The sequence below is a fragment of the Sinohyriopsis cumingii genome, chromosome 19, assembly GCF_028554795.1.
Source record: "Sinohyriopsis cumingii isolate HCF-2022 chromosome 19, ASM2855479v2, whole genome shotgun sequence".
NCBI lineage: Eukaryota > Metazoa > Mollusca > Bivalvia > Unionida > Unionidae > Sinohyriopsis > Sinohyriopsis cumingii.
Window position 1 is genome coordinate 68,943,393 of NC_142979.1, and position 19,860 is coordinate 68,963,252.

Consider the following 19,860-nt stretch of genomic DNA (forward strand, 5'->3'; position numbering starts at 1 on the left):
CACTGTTGTTGTTTTTGCTCCATCTTTAAAAAGTAACCATTTTAGCTTGTTAAATAAAATTTTACCAGGTGCTGAATATTTTTCGTTTAAAAAAATTCTAGCCACATTATTTTGCTGGCATCCAGTGTCCCCAAATAATAGAACAGTAATCAAAATCAGGTACCTGGAAAATATTACACAAATTAATTCTTGATTTTGGTGTTTCAAAAATTCTTAAATATTCTTTTCAAATGAAATAATTAAAGTAAATTTATATTTTTTAGGCTTTTTTTATTCCATTGAGATTAGAAAGAAAAGGAGTAATGAGCCAGAATAAATTTTTGAAAAAGGTTATTAAAAGTTAGTATAACCAGTTGTTGTCTTTTTTGGTTAAACACAATTTTTCAGCACAATATAGGCTATGGTGGCCAGTATAACAGGTGGACAAAGAACCTGGGAAACCCCAATAAGAACCATTGACCCACAGAAAACTAATGGTAAGCTTTCTCAAATACCCACAATGGCTGAGCCCAAAACCCAAACTCACTCGGACAGAGGTTAGATGGCAGTGATCAGTAAAGGTAAGTGTTTTGGACTACTTGGTCACGCATGGTCCCTTAGCATTGTTCTTGTTACATGAACAGCCCACCAGAAATAACCTCAACACAATACCTAACCAAGCATGATGGCTGTTAGTAAGGGTAATGCAATATGTCTCCACCACTATTGTCATGGGGTATCAAATGTGGAATTTATCTTCTGGCCTTCAGCAGCCACCCATGGAAACCCCCCTCCCCCAATGACCTTTGTACATAAGAAGCCTATTAATGCAAGTTTACCTTTCAAACTTGGTTCTTGATCAAATACTATGCACTGAATATCATTTATATTATTATTATTTTAGGTTATTGGCATAATTTAATATTCAAAGAATTCACTGCATAAAGTTATCATATACAAATTCAACATGGATTGATATTTAATGAAGATTTGGTATGTATATTGTAACTATCTGTTCATTTTTCATGGACCACAATGCATTTTGTGCATAAAGATTCATGCAGATATTTCCATATTACTATAATACCTTAGTTCTTGTTTTTTATTTACTTACAATAGTTACAATCCACTTACCTGTCTGAAAGGAACTGCATTTGAAGGCTGAATCAGACTTTCCATATTGTAAATAATACTGTGGAAAATCTTACCATGATCTTGATAAACAAACTATTATTATACAGCAAACATTTAGAGAAACTGTTGAATAGGTCAAATTTGGGGTAAATTTGTTTTCTCTTGATTTTTTCTGATAAATACAGTGCATTACATTAGTACAGCAATCAGTGCAAACCCTCAGAGAGATTAAGTAAGTTACACACAGATAAACTTGAGTATAGTAAATATAAGCAAGATAAGACATGTTTACACATCAATTCACATGAAATGTTTCTTCATTAAACACTGCATATCTTGGGAGAACAAACGTTTCATTTGCAAAGTTGACATAATCCAGTGACTGCTTTAAGCAGGAAGATTCCATTATTTGGTTAGGAAGCACCTGGTAATTGACCATGATTAGCAGGTAACTACTGAATACAGGACTTTTAGAGAGAACATTTCACAGGGTTAAATATAATGGACATTGAAAGCAGGTAACATCTATATTGATGGAGGCTGTGAGGACCAGCTGGAATGTAACTGGATGTCAAAGAAAGGTTTCATAAAGGGAACTTCATTAGCGCTGGCATGAATGGATTATACATACAACATATACACTCCAGAATATTATGATTTTTAAGTTTTCTAAATTTGTATTTGTGTTCTTAAAGTCATTATATTACGCTAATAAAACAACTTGAAGTAACATTTCTAGGTCTAATATTTATTCCTCCCTATAGCCTGGAACATTGTTTATCAGAACTTGCCAGCGCTTCTCTTCAGAGACTTGCAGAACTTGCCCAAGTTTCTCTTCAGAGAATGACACTGTTGTTAGGTTTAAATCTGACCTCTTGAGCAACTTATCAAGACCGCACCATAGATAGAATCCAAGGGTGTACTTCTCAAGTAGAGTACCATTTCTAATGTCCATATCTCCACCTTGGATCATAGCTATAGTCTGTATTTCATCTTCTACTTCAGCACAAACGATGGCCCCACTGTCACCTGGCATGGCAAAAGTCTCAATATTACCATTATCAACTGGAGGAGTCTCAATTAAAACATAAATGTATTTACAATCATTTAACTCACAAGCAGCAAAAAGTTCTTTGTTATAGTTTCCTGTATGCAAAAGTCCATGTGTTAGACCTGTGTTTGCTCCCCACTTGTAAATGTTATGGTATTCTCTCAATGAACAATCAAAAGCTTGAATCATAACACTTGGTCCAAAATTTCCATCTGCTGTTTTGAAAAAGGGAACGCATATGGATTTTTGATCTGCATTCACCTGTACAGCCATGATATCGGCACTATCAATCATGAAGCGATTTTTTGTTTCATTCTGCACTTCCACAGATTTTCCTATAGTTAAGAAAAAAGCCTCTTGTTGTTTAATCTCAACACGGACATCAGAATTGTCTGGAACAACATGAGCACATGTAATTAAATACAGATTTTCATCCATATCAACCATAAAACCACCAAGGGTACCATGTCTTTCAAGTGCAGGACAATGCAGTGATGCTCCAACTGAACAGTATTGTTGAGGTTTCCTTGTGATGATGCCAATCTTGTAGTTTTGCCAATATTTGTGTTTTACAATGACATCATCAATCTGCTTTAGGACTTCTTTTTCCTGCTTTACATCAGAAAAGTCTGTGATATGGACGTGAAGCTCCCCACAAATCATGGCCACTCCTTCAACACCTTCAATCCTGATAACAAAATTTATATTTATTTCAAATGTTCATGTAAAATTTTAGTGACTAGAATAGATTTTAGAATACTGCACTCATTTTATGTTTTGAAGCTTGTCAAGGTTTACAAGACTTAATAAATATTGTAATGTAATCGTCTACGATTATCTGAAAATAATTACGACACTTTTCCAAATCAGAATACAATTTTAATTTCCTGCCTTTCAAAGTTTTGAATGTTGGAAAAAATGTTTTGGATAAGTACTTGAAGAACTCAAGTTTCAATTTTTGGGGGAAATGAGTCAAATATATACTGCAAGCAAGCTGATCTATTCATGAGGAAACCTCCCTCTAATACTCCAATCAAGAGGACAATCGTCATGTTTGCATGACCCTTCTAAGTAAGCCTATACAAACATATTAACATTACATTTCATTAATTACCATATATCTGAGTCTGTGAACTGATGCAAACATACAGTGTGACCTTGCTATAGTACGCTCCATTATAACAAGAATAACACAGTTGTGGTGTGGCTCTCAAAAATTTCATATACATGTAATTTTCTCATACACAAATATTTTTTTCTTTCTTAAAAGTACCATAAGTAATGTGTAAAAAGTTTATTACCAATTTTTGGGGAAGAGATTGTGTATGAATTTTAATATAAGATGATTGTGCTGTGACTCCTGCAATTGCATATACATGTATTTTTCTCATACTCAAAAAGTTTTTTCTTCTTAAAAGTACAAAAAATAACGTGCAAAAAGTTTAGTCAGGGATCACGCTGGGATTTGCCAATGTTGCAAATTTTGATTTCTATTCCTAACTGGCAACAAAATATACCATCTGGTGATTTTTTTCCCCCCAACATTATTGACTGTTTAAACTAGTATATACAACCTCTAATTCATAGAATTATTATATAGAAATACAGCACTTAACAGATTATGGATCGTACCACACAAATGTAAGTTGTCAATATTCAACCCCCAGCCTGCCCTATTTTAGGTAAATGCATCATTTTCTACAGCTAACTGACTTGGTTGGTTATAACACGGTTTGGTCTATAACACAGTTGGGTTCTATAGACCCCAACTACTGTGTTATAGCAGGGTCACACTGTATTATCATAACAGGTTTTTATATTTGTGACAAGCAAAATTGCCAAACAGTCTTTGTCTGGATGTTACCTTGAGTCATTATATATAATGGTGAGTGACTCTTAATAGCTAGACAGTCATTCATACCTGAGGTATCCATTGTCCTATACTTAATGAATGCATGTAATTACTTAATTATTTGCACATAATGTGTACTTTCCTATCCAAAAGAAAAAATATCACTAACACAAAAGTTATTATTATTCACCTCAGCAGATCACCCTTCAGTCTTGATGTTAGAGGCAGCTGGTAAGATTTGAAGTTTGAAACCAAAGTTTGTTCCAGGATGCTTTCGATCTCAAACTTCTGCTTCTGTTGTATGGCCAAATTTTTCCCTGTAGGTTTAACCCTTTCTTCTAACTCTTTATGAACTCTCTCTGCAATTTCCTTCAAATCTATATCTGCAGTTTTATTCAGTGCATCCAAAAATGTTTTATGGATTTTGGAAAATAATTGAGAAAGTTTGTTTCTCTCCTTTTGCAAATTTTTACATTCATAACTGAAAAAGTCTGGTGGAAGTGACTGAAGGAAGTTTTCCCTTATGCAATGCCCTATGATGTTAATGCACTCATCTTTAAATACCATCCCTTCTAGCATTTCATGAAGATGATATTCTTTAATTCCATAGATTTTTGCCAGAACTTCAACCATAAGGCAATGCAGGACCCGGGCCAGATTTTCCAAGAGTACCTGTGCCATCTTTTCACGGTCCATTGTTCCATCCTGAAAGAAGAATTTACCAAGAAGTGAATCCACAATGTATCTTCGATTTTTTAAAAATGTCTCCAAGAACCTCTTTTTCAGGGACTCTTCAACTGCAACTGGACCCTGAAAGGTTTCCTCAGAATTCTTCCTGTATATTCTGGTATTGGATTCAATAAGTTCTCTCATGTCTAGCAATGGTTGAACCACCTTCCATTCAAGATGGATCTGGATCAGTTTGGGTAGTTCTCCCTCAGATGATATCAAATCTTCATAGGATGATGATCTGAAATAAACATGACACTCTTCTTCTGGTCCTTCTCTATGAATATTTTCTTTAGCGGTGTTATCGATGACATTTCTCAAGGCCTTCTCAAAACTTTTCATTGAAGAATCTTCTCTTTCATGGGAAGGATCTAGTCCAACCAGAAGCAGCAAGTTTTTGAAGGATGGAAGGCAAAGTGATGATATCTCTTTCAGAATGTCCTGGGCCAAATCCTACATAAAAGAAAAGAAGGCATTAAGCAGACCTCTTGGTAGTGAGGGTCCCTACTTTTAGGACCTTTAGATTTGGCCCTTGTCCGATATTCCTGAAACTTTCTGAGAAACTCATGCTCTATGTCCCAAAATGTTAACAGTCTGAACTTTTATTAGAACAAAAATAGAATCATAGAACTTTCAATATTTCCTTCACTTGAGTCCCTCTCTTTGATGGCCTAATTTCACTGACCTAGATATTCTCATGTATTTCTCTGATATAAGGGTTTTTGAACTTGATGTCAACATTTTTCTATAAATTGGAGCCAACAATTTGGAGAAATATGGCCAAGAACTTTCATTTTCAAATACCCACAGGGAACTCTGCATTCAGGGACATAATGCTTCATGTTTCTCTTCAACATCACTACACTTTTCCAAGAAGATTTTGGTACATTTATGTAGAGTTCTTCTCATCTATCCTTAATACTTCTTTCTTTTATTATTTTTGGGCAAACTTACATACACTTGTGTTATGTATATCTATATTTTTTTAAACTCATGGTACATGATTGTATCTAATTTGCATAATATTTATTTAGTGCTGTACAGAATATCCTCAGTTAGTTGTGCCTATGTGACCTGAGTTTCTTAAGAGTGTAGTAGTTACTTACGATTTATAAATAGATGCTTACATATTTGTTGAAAATTATTAATAATAATCATATGAATAAGACTTAAATGGTGCCTTTGGCTTCATTTCTCAGCAGCTGATGGGGTTTCAATGTTTTAGAATAATTCTGTAACTTCCCATTGATTGGGCTAGGTCACATGAATATGCCAAAGCAATGCAAAATGAGTAGTGTATAATGTCATGTGGGGTCTATTGTGAAGTACAGTCACAACAGACAGTGTATATAAAGACAGAACTGAGAAATAAGATTCATTTTCACCACATGTGTTCTTGTTACAAGTCTGCAGATTATTTTATGCTGTACTTACTGTTACTTACTTTGTGACCATAGAGTTGTAATACTTTGTACTATACTTGCATCTATGCTAATGAAGGGCAAGATAAAAGTTATTTTTGGCTTTTTTCAAAGATGATATATGAGAGGGATCAGATCTCCAAATGTACCAAAATACAAAATATGAGATCCTTTACATTTACATAATGCAAATTACTTACTGGGATTAATCAAATGCAAACTGCACTCTTTTTTTCAATCAATCTTCTGGGTCATGACCCTGATCTGTTGCTGTATCCACAAAGAAATAGGACTGAATAAAGGAGTGGTAATGCAAAAGCTGTTTTAAAACAAAAATAATAAAGCACTTTTCATAAAAGTTTTTGAGAAAAGTGTTCAAGACATAAGAGAATCTGACCCTGACGTCTAACATCTGGAAAGTATGAGGGTTTACGATAACGTTTCACTTACGTTATCACATGTAACAAAACAGCAGATTTTATACAAGTATATTTGAAATTGTATTTGTCAGTATATATACTGATTACTAACAAATGTTATAAAATGCCAGTCTGTTTGTACTGATTACTGACAACTGTTTTTATATATATATACAAAATGATAGCTTATGTACTATCCTGATTAATAACAACTGTTTCACAATGCCAGTCAATGTATACTGATTACTAACAACTGTTAGACATTGGAAACCTATATGTACAGATTACTAACAACTGTTACACAATGCCATTCTATGTATACTGATTACTGACAACTGTTAGACAATGCCAGTCTATTCATACTGATTACTGTTAAACAATGCCAGTCTATTCATAATGATTACTAACAACTGTTACACAATGCCAGTCTATGTATAGTGAATACTGACAAATGAACTGTTACACAATGCCATTCTATGTATACTGATTAATGACAACTGTTAGACAATGCCAGTCTATTCATACTGATTACTAACAACTGTTACAATATGCCAGTCTATGTGTATTGGTTACTAACTACTGTTATAAAATGCCAGTCTACGTATACTGATTACGAACTGTTACCCAATGCCAGTTTATATATATATATATATATATATATATATATATATATATATATATATATATATATATATATATATATATATTACTGTTACAGAATGACATTCTAGTCTATGTATACTGATTACTAATGATTGTTACAAAATGCCATATTATATATACTTACTATTAACAAATGTTACAAAATACCAGTCAATATATATTGATTGTTAACAACTGTTACAAAATGTGTCAATACACACTAATAAAAAAACTGTTTCAAAATGTGTCAATACATACTAATAACAACTGCTACAAAATGCCATTCTTTTAAGTTTCTTTGCCTACGTGCTCCATTTTGTCTCTGAATGGAAAAAATGTACACCATATATACATTATCAAGACAAGCTGTAAACTTTTCCAAACAAATTTATGTTGAAACATAATGAACTCTGGTACAGTGAGGAGAATGCATTTGAATACTGCCTGTCTGAGGTTAATATTGCCTGGACAATGCCTCTTGAACTCAAAGTTTTTCCTAGTTCTATGTAATAATAAATTTACAAGGATACATGTGAAAACATAATAATTATTTACTATTTTCCTATGTATCAGATTTCCTGGTTTGGTGAAAGATGGTACATGTATTTATCTTGTTAGTTCAATTTGTGGATTGTTGAAGTGATTATGTTCTTTCCATGGAAGGAACACTGATCATGTGGTTTTTAATTTGTCATTTGGTGCAACCACAAACTGTGCAAAAGTATGTACCACATCAACAGTAATAAATTCAATCAATTGTTTTTTGTTTTCCAAATTAATGAGTGCCTCCTAAAAAAGGTGCAGAAGTTTTCAAAATGAAACAAACCCAAGTTATGCATTAGATAAGTGTTCTGATTCTGAAACTGTAATCTGCATTAGTTTTTTCCCCCATGTGAATGGTAAATTTTCACTGTTAATCTCTTTATAAAGACAAAAAAAGATCCCACATAAATCCTTTACTAATACTATACTCTACCATATAATTTCTAGCCTCCAGCATGAAATTCTAATTCTAAAATGACTGTATATTCTGTAAACAAATTTTTACCTGCAATTTGTAATTTTTGTGCACATACACCACGTAGACATGAGCAACAGGCTTCCCCTCAGCATCACTGCATAGCACAGACTTAGTTATCCACTCATTTCTTTGAATCCTTGATGGGACACAGTCTGGTGTAAGATATTTGCTATCTTTCGCAGTAACCAAGTTACGGGATGATATTTCATCATGAAATTTTCCAAAGATGGTAACCTGCACTGCCTTGGCATCTGATATGTTTTTGATATTTTCTTTTATCTGCTGGAGATCTTCTGTCTCTGTAGGAAAGTAATAACAAAAGAACACTTGAAATGAGGGACAGATTAATAGGAAGCAAATCCTGGTTTTACCTTACACATATTTTGCATAAACAATACAAGAAATACTAAAAGAAAGTTACCAAAAAAGAAGATGTGTCAATGAAACATGCAAATCAATAATGATCCTACCAGAAAAGAAATTATTAATATACACTTAGAAGACAGCAGCATTTTCTCTTTCTATAACACACATCCAATAACGCTTGGATTAGGATTTGAGTACTTCCATCAGTTTAGCCCAGGCTAGCAATTGTTGTGTTGTCCATGAGTAGGCATTTTATTACAATTGTCTCAGCAGTCAATAACATATTTGTGCTGTAAAACACAAAAACCTCACTCACATGCATTCATACACACAAATCTGGGACACAATTTAGCCACATCACTCATATCACATATTCTGTCTGAGAGAAACCAAATGTGGCAGTGCATTGGAAGGATACAGCTATTTATAAAGAAACATGAATGTATTCCTTATTTTATCACAGCAGACAAATTTGGGAAGTAATTCCATCACAAACACAGGACATAACATCACTTCTTTTTTTCTTATTGTTCTTCTGTTAATGTTATGCATTTAACTGTGACTTTTTCAACTTTCTTTAATTTTTCCACTATAGTAAAGTCCTCTGCACTAAAATTTCATATCATGTTATTGAATTTTACCCCAAACTTTACATCCCAAGTGTCAGGTAATAAACTCCTGTAAGTGTTTGTGAGCATGAACAGAAATTAATGAAACAAAAAATCATTTGAGAAAATTCAATGAAAGTTGGTAAGTTTATAGAGAAAAATACAAGAAAAACTGACTAATTATGTTTTTTCTTCATCAATCACTTTGGAAGTATTAAATGACATAATATTACTACAGGGGTCAAGCTGGACTTGAATTTTAGGGAGAAGTGACTTCTCCTTTTGGACAGAATAGGGAGAAGTGAGAGCAAAGCAAGACACACAATATATGTGTGTGTTGTTTTAATTCTCTTATTTGAATTATGCCATCTATTTCCCAGTATGCATATTTAGATTTAAAACTGATTTTAAGCAAAACTTTATTTTCAAGTAGAAAATTTTCTGAGTTCTATCTATATTATAAACACATATGGTGCATGTTTCAAAACTATCATATTCATATACAGTGTATTTTGGCAATATGACTTAAAAAGAGAACAACAGAAGCTATACATTGTAATGAATTTTAACTGAGTAAGTAGATAATAGTATTGTAATTGCAAATTAGTACAAATGCTTAATCAACTACCCTTAACCATCTTTTTCTTTTTACTTTCTGAAAGTTCATTATAAAATGGCATTTGAAAAGATTTATAAACTTGTTTGAAACAACCACTGCACTCTGTACATGAGAGAAAATGCACACGTCTTTCAGATCATACTCTTCGTCCTAAATTCTTTGCTGCCCATAAAACTTTACCGTACACTGCAGACATCATAGCAATATGACGAAAAATTGTTAAAGCTACGTTAAATATCCAAATCACACACATGCTATTTACATAAAGTTAAGTTTGGAAACAAGTTTGTATGTTTTTATCATCAAAGGATAACTTGTGGAAATCGGGAAGCAATAGTTGCTACCTTAGTCAGGAAATGGTTAATGGTCAATCAGCTATCAAAACACATGCCTGTGAATGTGCAAAAGTTTGTTTGTCAGCGTAACTGATATCAACACCAACTATATTTGATGGCTTGAAGTGTACATTTTTCCTTAAGCTATATATAACATAACACTGGAACTAAGTGAGGGAGCATCTCAAAAGGGATGGTCATTCAATGTTTCTTGGAAAAAAAATCACAGGGCAGAGTAATTTTTGCTTTCCTAACAGAAGTAGGTGAAGTTTACACTTTTTAGGCAACTTAGTCGCCCACTTTGCCTGGTAGCATGACCCCTGTACTTTAATACAATATGCCACATAATTTTTCCTAAAGCGCTCTCCGTTATGGATCACTGCCATCTCACCTCTGTCTGCATGGGTTCGAGTCTCAGATTCAGCCAATGTGAGTATGTGAGAATGCTTGCCAGTAGCTTCTCATGGGTCGGTGGTTCTTTCTGGGGTTTTCCCGGGTTCTTCCTCCACCATTAATAATGGCCGCCATGTATAGCCTATCATGTGCTGAAAAATGGTGTTAAGCCCCACAACAACAACAACAACTACATAGTTTTTCAACCCCAGTTAACCAGTTGATGTGCAATGAAATCCTAAAGTAAAACCCAGATGCAGGCTAGAAGTGGTAAGGTGGCAGGGGATAGTTTAGTAAACTGACCCCTGTTAGATTTCTTAACTTAAGGCTATGGTGTGACTTTTTCAGCTATTATTATTTAATAATTAAAGATATGGATCTATTTGTGAATTAGGTGTTTCGGGCTTGTGTTGTTCTTGAAGTTGATGTGAGGCATGTACACCTCCCATAGTTACTTTACAGTATGTAGACGGTGAAATACCAATAGTGCACTATGAAGAAGAGCTAGACACAAGTAACAGTAGACATCTGGGTTTAAGGCAAGTAGAATACCTCAATAATGGTATGGATGCCAACTATGTGAATTGCATCAAGCTGTTTAGTACACAACGCTTTGCAAAATTATAACACTTAGTAAATGGGCTTGTGTTTGCACTGCGAGCATCACATGGTGTCAAAAATGACCTTTGGACATGAAAAATGCAGGTATAAATTTGGGGTTTCGGTGCATAAAGTTCTTTTGCTATGAACTGCCATTAACTTCTCTGGTCAAGTGAATAATATTCTTATGTTCTGTTATAATACAGCTATCCAAAATTATGGACCTTTCTGACCTCACTGGTGTATTTTATTTTTTATGATTTTTATTTTTATACTAGGCAGGTGAATGCTGTATTAAATTTGTGCATAAAAACTGTCCCTTGTACCCTACTGTGTGAATGGCAGAATGATGTTGTCTCCCCAAAGAAAATCAGTCACCTGTAACTTTTATATATACAGAAAACCACTAATGTATTTATGGCATGTGATGCACTTAATAATTAGGATTTGCATCAACAGATGCCCCCCTCCCCCACCCAGTTTTACAATGACTTTCGTATCTGTTTGGCTTTAAAGGTTAAATGTTTTTGCTTTTATAAAGGGATTCTATATTTCTAGCAAATGTTAACAATATCTGATGTATTGATGTTATTTTAAATAAAATTATTGGTCACTGATTCTTTTAGGTTCAAGAACCTAGTAAATTTGTTCTGTAATGATCAAGTATTTTTGTGAAAGGCACTTTAACAGTTTCTCTTGTTCAGTGAAAATGGTGTTCCTCTGTGCTCTGAGAGCAAATGGAGAAAGCAAGGAGACATAAATAGTAAAACCATGGTGTTTATTAAATCAAACACTTTTGGTATTATTTAATTCAGTATGAAGCTAATAACTAGATTGGACATTTATTTATTGTTGATTAGACATTTCAGTGGAATTGCATTAGGGAATTTCTAATGTGGACTACTTCATGATTTTACTGGCAATACGATTTCTTAATCTGATTGTCCAATGGGCAACAATGCTTTCTGAAGACTGTCTGGCAATATCTGTACAAGATACTTTTTTTCTCCACATTTAAACCCATTTATTACATCACATGGAACAAAAATGAGATATTTTGTTGAGAGGTGAAGCCACAAGTTAAAATATGTTTGGTTGTTTTTATTACAAGATGAAATATATATGGTATTTAAGCAGGAAAGAAAATTTTCTTGTTATTATATACCAAACTAACTCCTGAACTGAAGCCTACAAGATGAAGCTCACTATTCAGCATATGTCCTTACTCTCTTATTCATCAATTTGACTTTCAGGATATGATCATATAAATATCAATGATTGACATGTAAGACAGCAGTTGGATTAGGATGACCTAATATGTTGCTTTAAAATACACTTGTGACATTCCATAAACTATGTGACCCTGTCTCACTAAAATGCAAGTCAGCAAAGTATCACACTGTGCTTATCACTATTATCAAGGTAGTATAGGGAAATAATATGACAGAGATGTGAATGGCAATGAGTCAAATTTCTTTAGAAGATATGATTTCCACAAAGAGTAATGTAGTTTCCATTTAACTATTATAGCTCACAAAGTGCTTATTTTTCTTGCTCTGTGTATAACCATACACAATCAAACATTTTACTATTGATGGGAAATCTAAAATTTTCATTTGTGAAAATACAGAGACATAAGTTTCACTTGAAAATAAATGAGGGAAAAAAATATGATTTTTTTCACCCTTCATTTTCTATATTTCACATGCAAGCTTAATATTATATATATATATATATATATATATATATATATATATATATATATATATATATATATATATGTGTGTGTGTGTGTGTGTGTGTGTGTGTCTGTGTGTGTGTGTGTGTGAGAAAACTTGGTTAATAATTCTGATTTTGGGGCAACTGCAGTAATTTACTGATAAACAAGAAAAATCTTTTGGACAAACACCTTTTAAAAGCTGGTTATACAGGGACAACTATGGATTCTTAGAAAAAAATTTTTTTAAATTCTAATTTTAGTTTTTAGTGCTGACAGATTAAGTACAATTATAGCTAAAACAAACAGCAGTAAGTTTCATTGAGATGGGACAGATGATCCATAGCCAGTATGTTATAAGTACTGGCATTATTACAAACTGGATGTTTTAAGTAACCTCAAGCAACTCACCTGGCTCAACTCAATAGATTAGTTAACAGACTGAAAAACAGGGTCTTTTATTCTTAAAGAATATAGATGTATTGTCATATGCCTTAAAAACAGAGCTAAAATAAAATCAAATTCACAAAAGATAATTTGCATTATCATTGTCTGACTTTTAATATTAATGCATAGGTACAGATCCTTAAAGGGCAATAACCTTTAGTATGGGTCAACCTATGGAACTTCTCCACTGTGACTTGAAACCTTTGGCCAATCCTGATCAACTGTTGCTGGAAGTTGTTGAATCGTGAGTAGCATTTCTTTGGCAAGGAGAATTTTGAACAAATAAACTTTTCCATTTCCATGATTTCCACTGTTGTCATGGCCTAAAAATCTGTTGCCACAGACACCTGAATAAATAATGTACATCTATGGTTACATGTACATGTAATATTTGTATAATCATGAGAAATTGAAATGATTATTAGGTACATGAAAGCAAATGTTGTCCAAAAATATAAGTCAGCATTGTTATTTTAGTTGCTAATTGCCCAATGGATGACACAGATGGATTAACCGAAAGACATCAAATTTACAGTATTCCCTAAGCTTCTCACATACAATGTACAGTACATGTATTCCCTAAGCTTCTTACATACAATGTACAGTACATGTATTCCCTAAGCTTCTCACATACAATGTACAGTACATGTATTCCCTAAGCTTCTTACATACAATGTACAGTACATGTATTCCCTAAGCTTCTCACATACAATGTACAGTACATGTATTCCCTAAGCTTCTCACATACAATGTACAGTACATGTATTCCCTAAGCTTCTCACATACAATGTACAGTACATGTATTCCCTAAGCTTCTCACATACAATGTACAGTACATGTATTCCCTAAGCTTCTTACATACAATGTACAGTACATGTATTCCCTAAGCTTCTCACATACAATGTACAGTACATGTATTCCCTAAGCTTCTCACATACAATGTACAGTACATGTATTCCCTAAGCTGCTTACATACAATGTACAGTACATGTATTCCCTAAGCTTCTCACATACAATGTACAGTACATGTATTCCCTAAGCTTCTCACATACAATGTACAGTACATGTATTCCCTAAGCTTCTTACATACAATGTACAGTATTCCTAAATTTTCATAAGCTTTTTGTCAGTTTTCATAAACACGTAACAAGCAGCCTAGATTACATTAGGGGCATCTGCCTAATCAAATGCAAGCTAGAGCAGTTGCCATGATGTCTGGACTGGCAAGATGCTTTTGCTGAAATTTCTGCCAAAGTTACTTACTGCATATGTTACATAAGTTTTTGTATTACTCATTTCATTTAACAGCATAACAACATCATCTCTCCAATACTGAAAGATCTTTTTGCCAGAACAATTTCAAATTGCTTAAATTCTATTCAGCTGTAACAGTTCTTTTTTTCTGATTAAAATGTGTCAATGTTTATTTATTTTGTTTTCCTACATTTAATAAAGGCAGCCATATTTGATGGCATAAAAGAAACATTTGCATAAATCTGATAGATGTATAAGCTAGGACACTTTCCAACAACTCTGATCAGTATCCTGACTTGGTTTTTTGGAATAAGTTATTTAAATGTTTTTCTATTTTTAGCAAAAGTGGCCATATTTGATGGCTTTAGAGAACCATTTACATCAATCTGAAAGGTGTTCATTACACAATGTTTCTCTCAAGTTTGGTCAAATTATATTCAGCACAGCTGAAGTGGAAGTCATTAAAAAAAATTCTATTTTTAGTAATGATTGCCATATCTGATGGAAGATTAGAAAAATCTATTACTTTACATTCAACACACCGGTTGCAAGGCTGGAAATGAGCCTGATCTTACCAGATTGGCTGACAGAAAGTAGTTTATATATCTAATTTTGATAAAGAAGATAAAATGTCTATGAGAGAGAGGTCTCTGTGAAATAAATCATGGAAAAGCTTATTTCCCATCGGCCACAAAATGAGAAAACAATGGGGCAATATTAGCTGTCTATATGGTTGTATATGATCATGCAGAAACATTCAATTGTAATCCATGGAATACTAACAAAAGTAAACATTCACTAGACATGAGGTCTCAAAGATAATTTATTTGCTATTGTGAACCTAAACTTGCTGAAGAGTTAAAATTTGTTTCAGAAAAGCTAATTTGTTGATGGGGGATGCGTAGATTTTTCATGGGGACCATGAACCCGGAGGATTCAGCCAGTTCTTCCAGCTGTAGATAGGTGTCCCACCTTGAATCTGATGTGTCTGTGAACAGGTACAATGCCAGTTACGTTCTGGAAAAAATGTCATATATAAGATCTGATATTTTAAAAATATATGTAAACAAATTTTATCATAATACTAACATAAGTTTTCCTGTAAACTTTTCAATGTGCTGCTTCTGTTGCTCTGTGATATATTTTAAAGGACCATGTGCACAATGGTGCCACAAGAAGAAAAAGACTTCTGTGAAGTGCATCAAAATGGGTGACATAATACAGCCTAGGCTATTTGCAGGCCACCAGGTGGCCACTCTTGAAAAGACTATCCGCACGGCCACCATGTAACTTATAAAATGTGCCTTATCTGAACTGAGAAAGACTAATCGCAAAGCTGCTTGCTGCATATATAATTTATTTAAAGCTGTTGGTAGGCATGTATGTCTTTTACCTGATCTTCCATTTATTTTGTGTGTTTTTTTCAAGTGATTGTTTAAGTAAAACTGGTACAATATTACACTCTGGTATGCACATAATCTAGCATAACGTAATGATCATGCAGCAGATGGTAGAGGCCATCACCCTTACATCATAAAGTGTTCATAAAATAGCCTTCAGTTTATAACACAAAAGGAACTGACAACTTAGTTTTTCCAGGGGTGGGGGGAGGGGTGTGCATAGAAATCTCTTTTGAACCAGAATAATTTTTAAACAAATATAATGGGTAAACAATATAAACAATATAATGATTTCCTTTCTTCTATTAATCAACACAAGAATATTTCTTTCAAGCTGTTGGGGTGGGGTGTGCAGATTTTTTTTAAACAGAAAAATCTGCACTGTGGGGGTGGGATAAAAAATTAAATGGTCTGTCTGCAAGTTTAGCTTTTAGTTTTGGAATTGAAAGTAGCTTTATTACCGTTGAATCATAGCTATTCAGGAACATAATATTATGCTACTAATCCAGCTACTATTATTTTTCATAATTGTCACAAAAAACAACACGGGTCCCATTATTAATATGTAATGTGGGGGTGTAAATGGCAGTGATTTTCGTCATTTTTATTTGGAAACAATAATTGGAACAGAGAGCAGACTGACTTTTTACATCTTTACATCTAAAAAAATTCTTCTTTCTATGCAAATGACAGATTTTTCTGAAAAAAATCAAAGGCTGGATTTTGTTTCCACAGCATATCCAGGTTAATATTTGTGCATGTGTTATGTATATTTGTTTGTTTGTTAGTTTAAAAAAAAATTTTTATTTCATTACATGCTATTGTAATGTAACACTGTATGCTGGACTTGACGTTGTCCAAAATTGAGTTCATTTCTGCTTGACCTGATTGACTTTTTTTATTTCATTTTGTGTATTAAATAACTAATATATAGCTAAATTATTTTCTCTGTGTATGGGATCATTATTAATAAAAATAAATAACTATGTTTATTTGGGTCTAAGTTTTGGAATTTCCTGAGTGTAATCCAGGTTATGGTTTTGATTTTGTCAACATCATGATCATTCTAGAGGGTCATTTTCCATTATGTGATGCTTTTTTTTATTTAGAAACTGCTAATTGTGACCTGAGGACTTGGTCATTTGTGCTTTAACATCTAGCACTTTCAAGTTGTATTATGTGGTGTCCAGTTGGGATTAATATTTTCTTCAAATTATTGAATTCAAGTGATTATTTTCTCTGCAAATAAAGAAGTGCTCTGATAAAATTCTTGGATAGAGACATCCATAGGAATTTATACTGAATTCAAACCTGGAATTATATTACAGTGATTCAACAAAAGACTGTTGGCAGATCAGCACACTAGGAGCTATAACAGACACGTCATCGCCTTTAGTTTTTGTATTTCTTTGGTACTTGTACTGAGTTTTACTCAGGACTTTACATTACTAGGACTTGTGTCTGTAATTCTTGGATTATTCTGGGATTTAATTTGCAATATCGTTGTTTTTTCTCATTTTCATTTTGTATTCATGGGAAATAAATTGTTTGTTACATTTTTTCAAAGCTTGTTTTTAACTCTTTTCTGTTACTTATTTTAAGAGCATGGACTCATAACAGTATGTTTCTATGTGAACATTGATGCAGTTGTGAGAAACAGAATACACATATAGTAGCACAGTCTACATTTGTGGTTGTGGTTGGCTATGATAGGATATACAAAAATTGGAAGCCGGTATATTTGGTGGAGGAAGAATCCAAAAGAAAACCTTGGAAGAACCACTGACCCATACAAGTACCTGATAAGAGTTCTCACATTCCCATGTTGACCAGAGTTGCAATATGTCCCCTTTTTCCAAGACATGTCCTACTTTACTATATAACACATTAATAAAGTTAAGGCTGGTAAATAATGATACTCTTCAGCGTGTTTTCTTAGAAAATTCAAATATACCTTGCACTGACCGAGCCAGAGACTCAAACCAATGCAGGTAGGTGAGATGTCAAGTGATCCAATATTTGTTTCAGTTTTTGACAAGTTTTCAGTTTACTGAGGTTTATGCAGATGTGGAAAAAGTCCTTTCCTATGAGAAAGAGAGAGAGAGAGAGCTGTTGTTGTAGGGTTTAACACTATTTTTCAGCACAAGATAGGCCATATATGGCAGCCAGAATAAACGGTGATGGAAGAACCTGGGAAACCCCAGAAAGAACCACAGACCCACGAAAAGCTACTGGCAATGATTTCTCACATACCCACATTGGTCGAACCTGAGACGCGAACCCACTCAGAGGCAATGATCCATAACGGTGAGCACTTTAGACCACTTGGCCGCTCGCAGCCATGAGAGAGAGAGAGAGAGAGTGCAATTATTAGAGTGTCAATGTGTGTGTAAGAGTGTACAAAATTCAGAAAGCTATTTTTTTTTTTTTTTAAAGATATGTATTTAATCATTAATTATCTTAACAATCCATTTGATTTGGACTATTTTGGACTCGTCCCTTATGTATTAACTTATTGCTGTGTAAACAGTCTTACCAAAAGTAGCCACATGGCAGCCGTGTGAAGAGCGGGTCGTCTGGCTGAAAATAAGTCAAGAAGAGTTCATCGGAATATGTCATTGTCATTTGTTATCCATACTTTGAAAGAAAAAAAAAGTTTCTAAAGAAACGAGAGACATGACTATCAAAGGAGTATATTTTTGAAAAAGTGAAAATAAAGTTGTTGTTGATGTTGTAGGGTTTAAAGCCATTTTTCAGCACAAGATAGGCTATACATGGCGGCCAGTATTAATGGTGGAGGAAGAACCCGGCTCAAGTGTGTAACTCAGTTACTGTCAAAACCGAGGATACTACTGACACGTCCCTATCGTAAATATCAGGGTTACAGTTTAACATTATAGTACTAGTAGTAATCCAAACAAAATATAAATCAACAATCGATGGATTATTCGGCATCTTCCTAAATAAAAGGAATGTAAGTCTGCATTGTACGTAAGCCTAAAGTGCGTCACGTAAGATTGGGGTGGGAAGGTGCTCAACTACTGCATAATAAAGAAAGAAGCACCAATACAGAAAAAGATCCAGCGAAAAAAAAACTCACAAAACTAAATCTTTCTATTTGAGCGCATTTCTTCGCATGTACCTTAATTTTTCCAACTCTTTTCATTAGTCCAGTAATGAGGTGGATTTCTTTGTTGGATATTTTTTCCGTCATTCAAATGGAAAACCCACTGGCTTACTATTTTTAGGAGGTATGCTATTAAACATAGATTGGTCCCCAGCCATGTTTATGCATATAGGCACAGGAGTTCATTTATATTACCGATAAGGTGATTTCATGTTGTCAGAGATTTCGCCGTACTTTATTGATAAAATGTCAGACTCCTGTGATGTAGGAAACGCTCTGAAGAGATTATGAACTTGTAAGAAAGTAGACATGTTTAAGGTGAAGTTGTTTGCATTTGCAACATGCACAGCGAGTAAAATGCTGGCATACTAATGTGTTACTTTCATGTAATGTGGCTGAATTTTTTTTTTTTTTTTTTTTGACATCGTACTTGTGGAAATTATACATGATTGAAGAACACCTCTAACTAAACTGATCGCTCCCGTGTGCAAAAAAAAAAAAAAAAAAAAAAGAAAATAAACAAGGAGTCTATTTCCCTGCTTCGTATGCCCCTTGAGGTGCTATACGACTAGCTGAGTACAATACATAGAGGATACAAAGCAGGGAACCCGACTACCTGGATTAGTCTAAAGTCCACTACTCTTAGCAGTTGATAATAATAATAATGAAGACTTTATTTAGAGTAGGTAACTGAATTAGTTACAGAACTAATTTGCCTTGAGGCCTTCTATATGTCATGTACAATA

General features: G+C 33.8%; 1 protein-coding gene across 3 annotated transcripts; it reads right to left on the reverse strand.

The window, feature by feature from the left end:
* Positions 1–313: 313 nt before the first annotated feature.
* Positions 314–19,248, reverse strand: LOC149775903 (uncharacterized). 3 transcript variants are annotated; one of them, XM_089944521.1, is made up of 6 exons: positions 19,130–19,247; positions 18,524–18,567; positions 13,488–13,680; positions 8,276–8,547; positions 4,207–5,198; positions 314–2,852 (listed from the first exon to the last, which is right to left on the reverse strand). In XM_089944521.1, exons 3-6 carry the CDS (start codon positions 13,651–13,653, stop codon positions 1,862–1,864), a joined length of 2,421 nt encoding a protein of 806 aa, XP_089800647.1. In that variant the 5' UTR covers positions 13,654–13,680; positions 18,524–18,567; positions 19,130–19,247; the 3' UTR covers positions 314–1,861. The 3 variants fall into 3 exon arrangements, with proteins under 3 accessions (XP_089800647.1, XP_089800648.1, XP_089800649.1); XM_089944522.1 differs by lacking the exon at positions 18,524–18,567 and having other exon boundaries at positions 19,130–19,248; XM_089944523.1 differs by lacking the exons at positions 18,524–18,567; positions 19,130–19,247 and adding an exon at positions 15,677–18,495.
* Between the last annotated feature and the right edge of the window lie 612 nt (positions 19,249–19,860).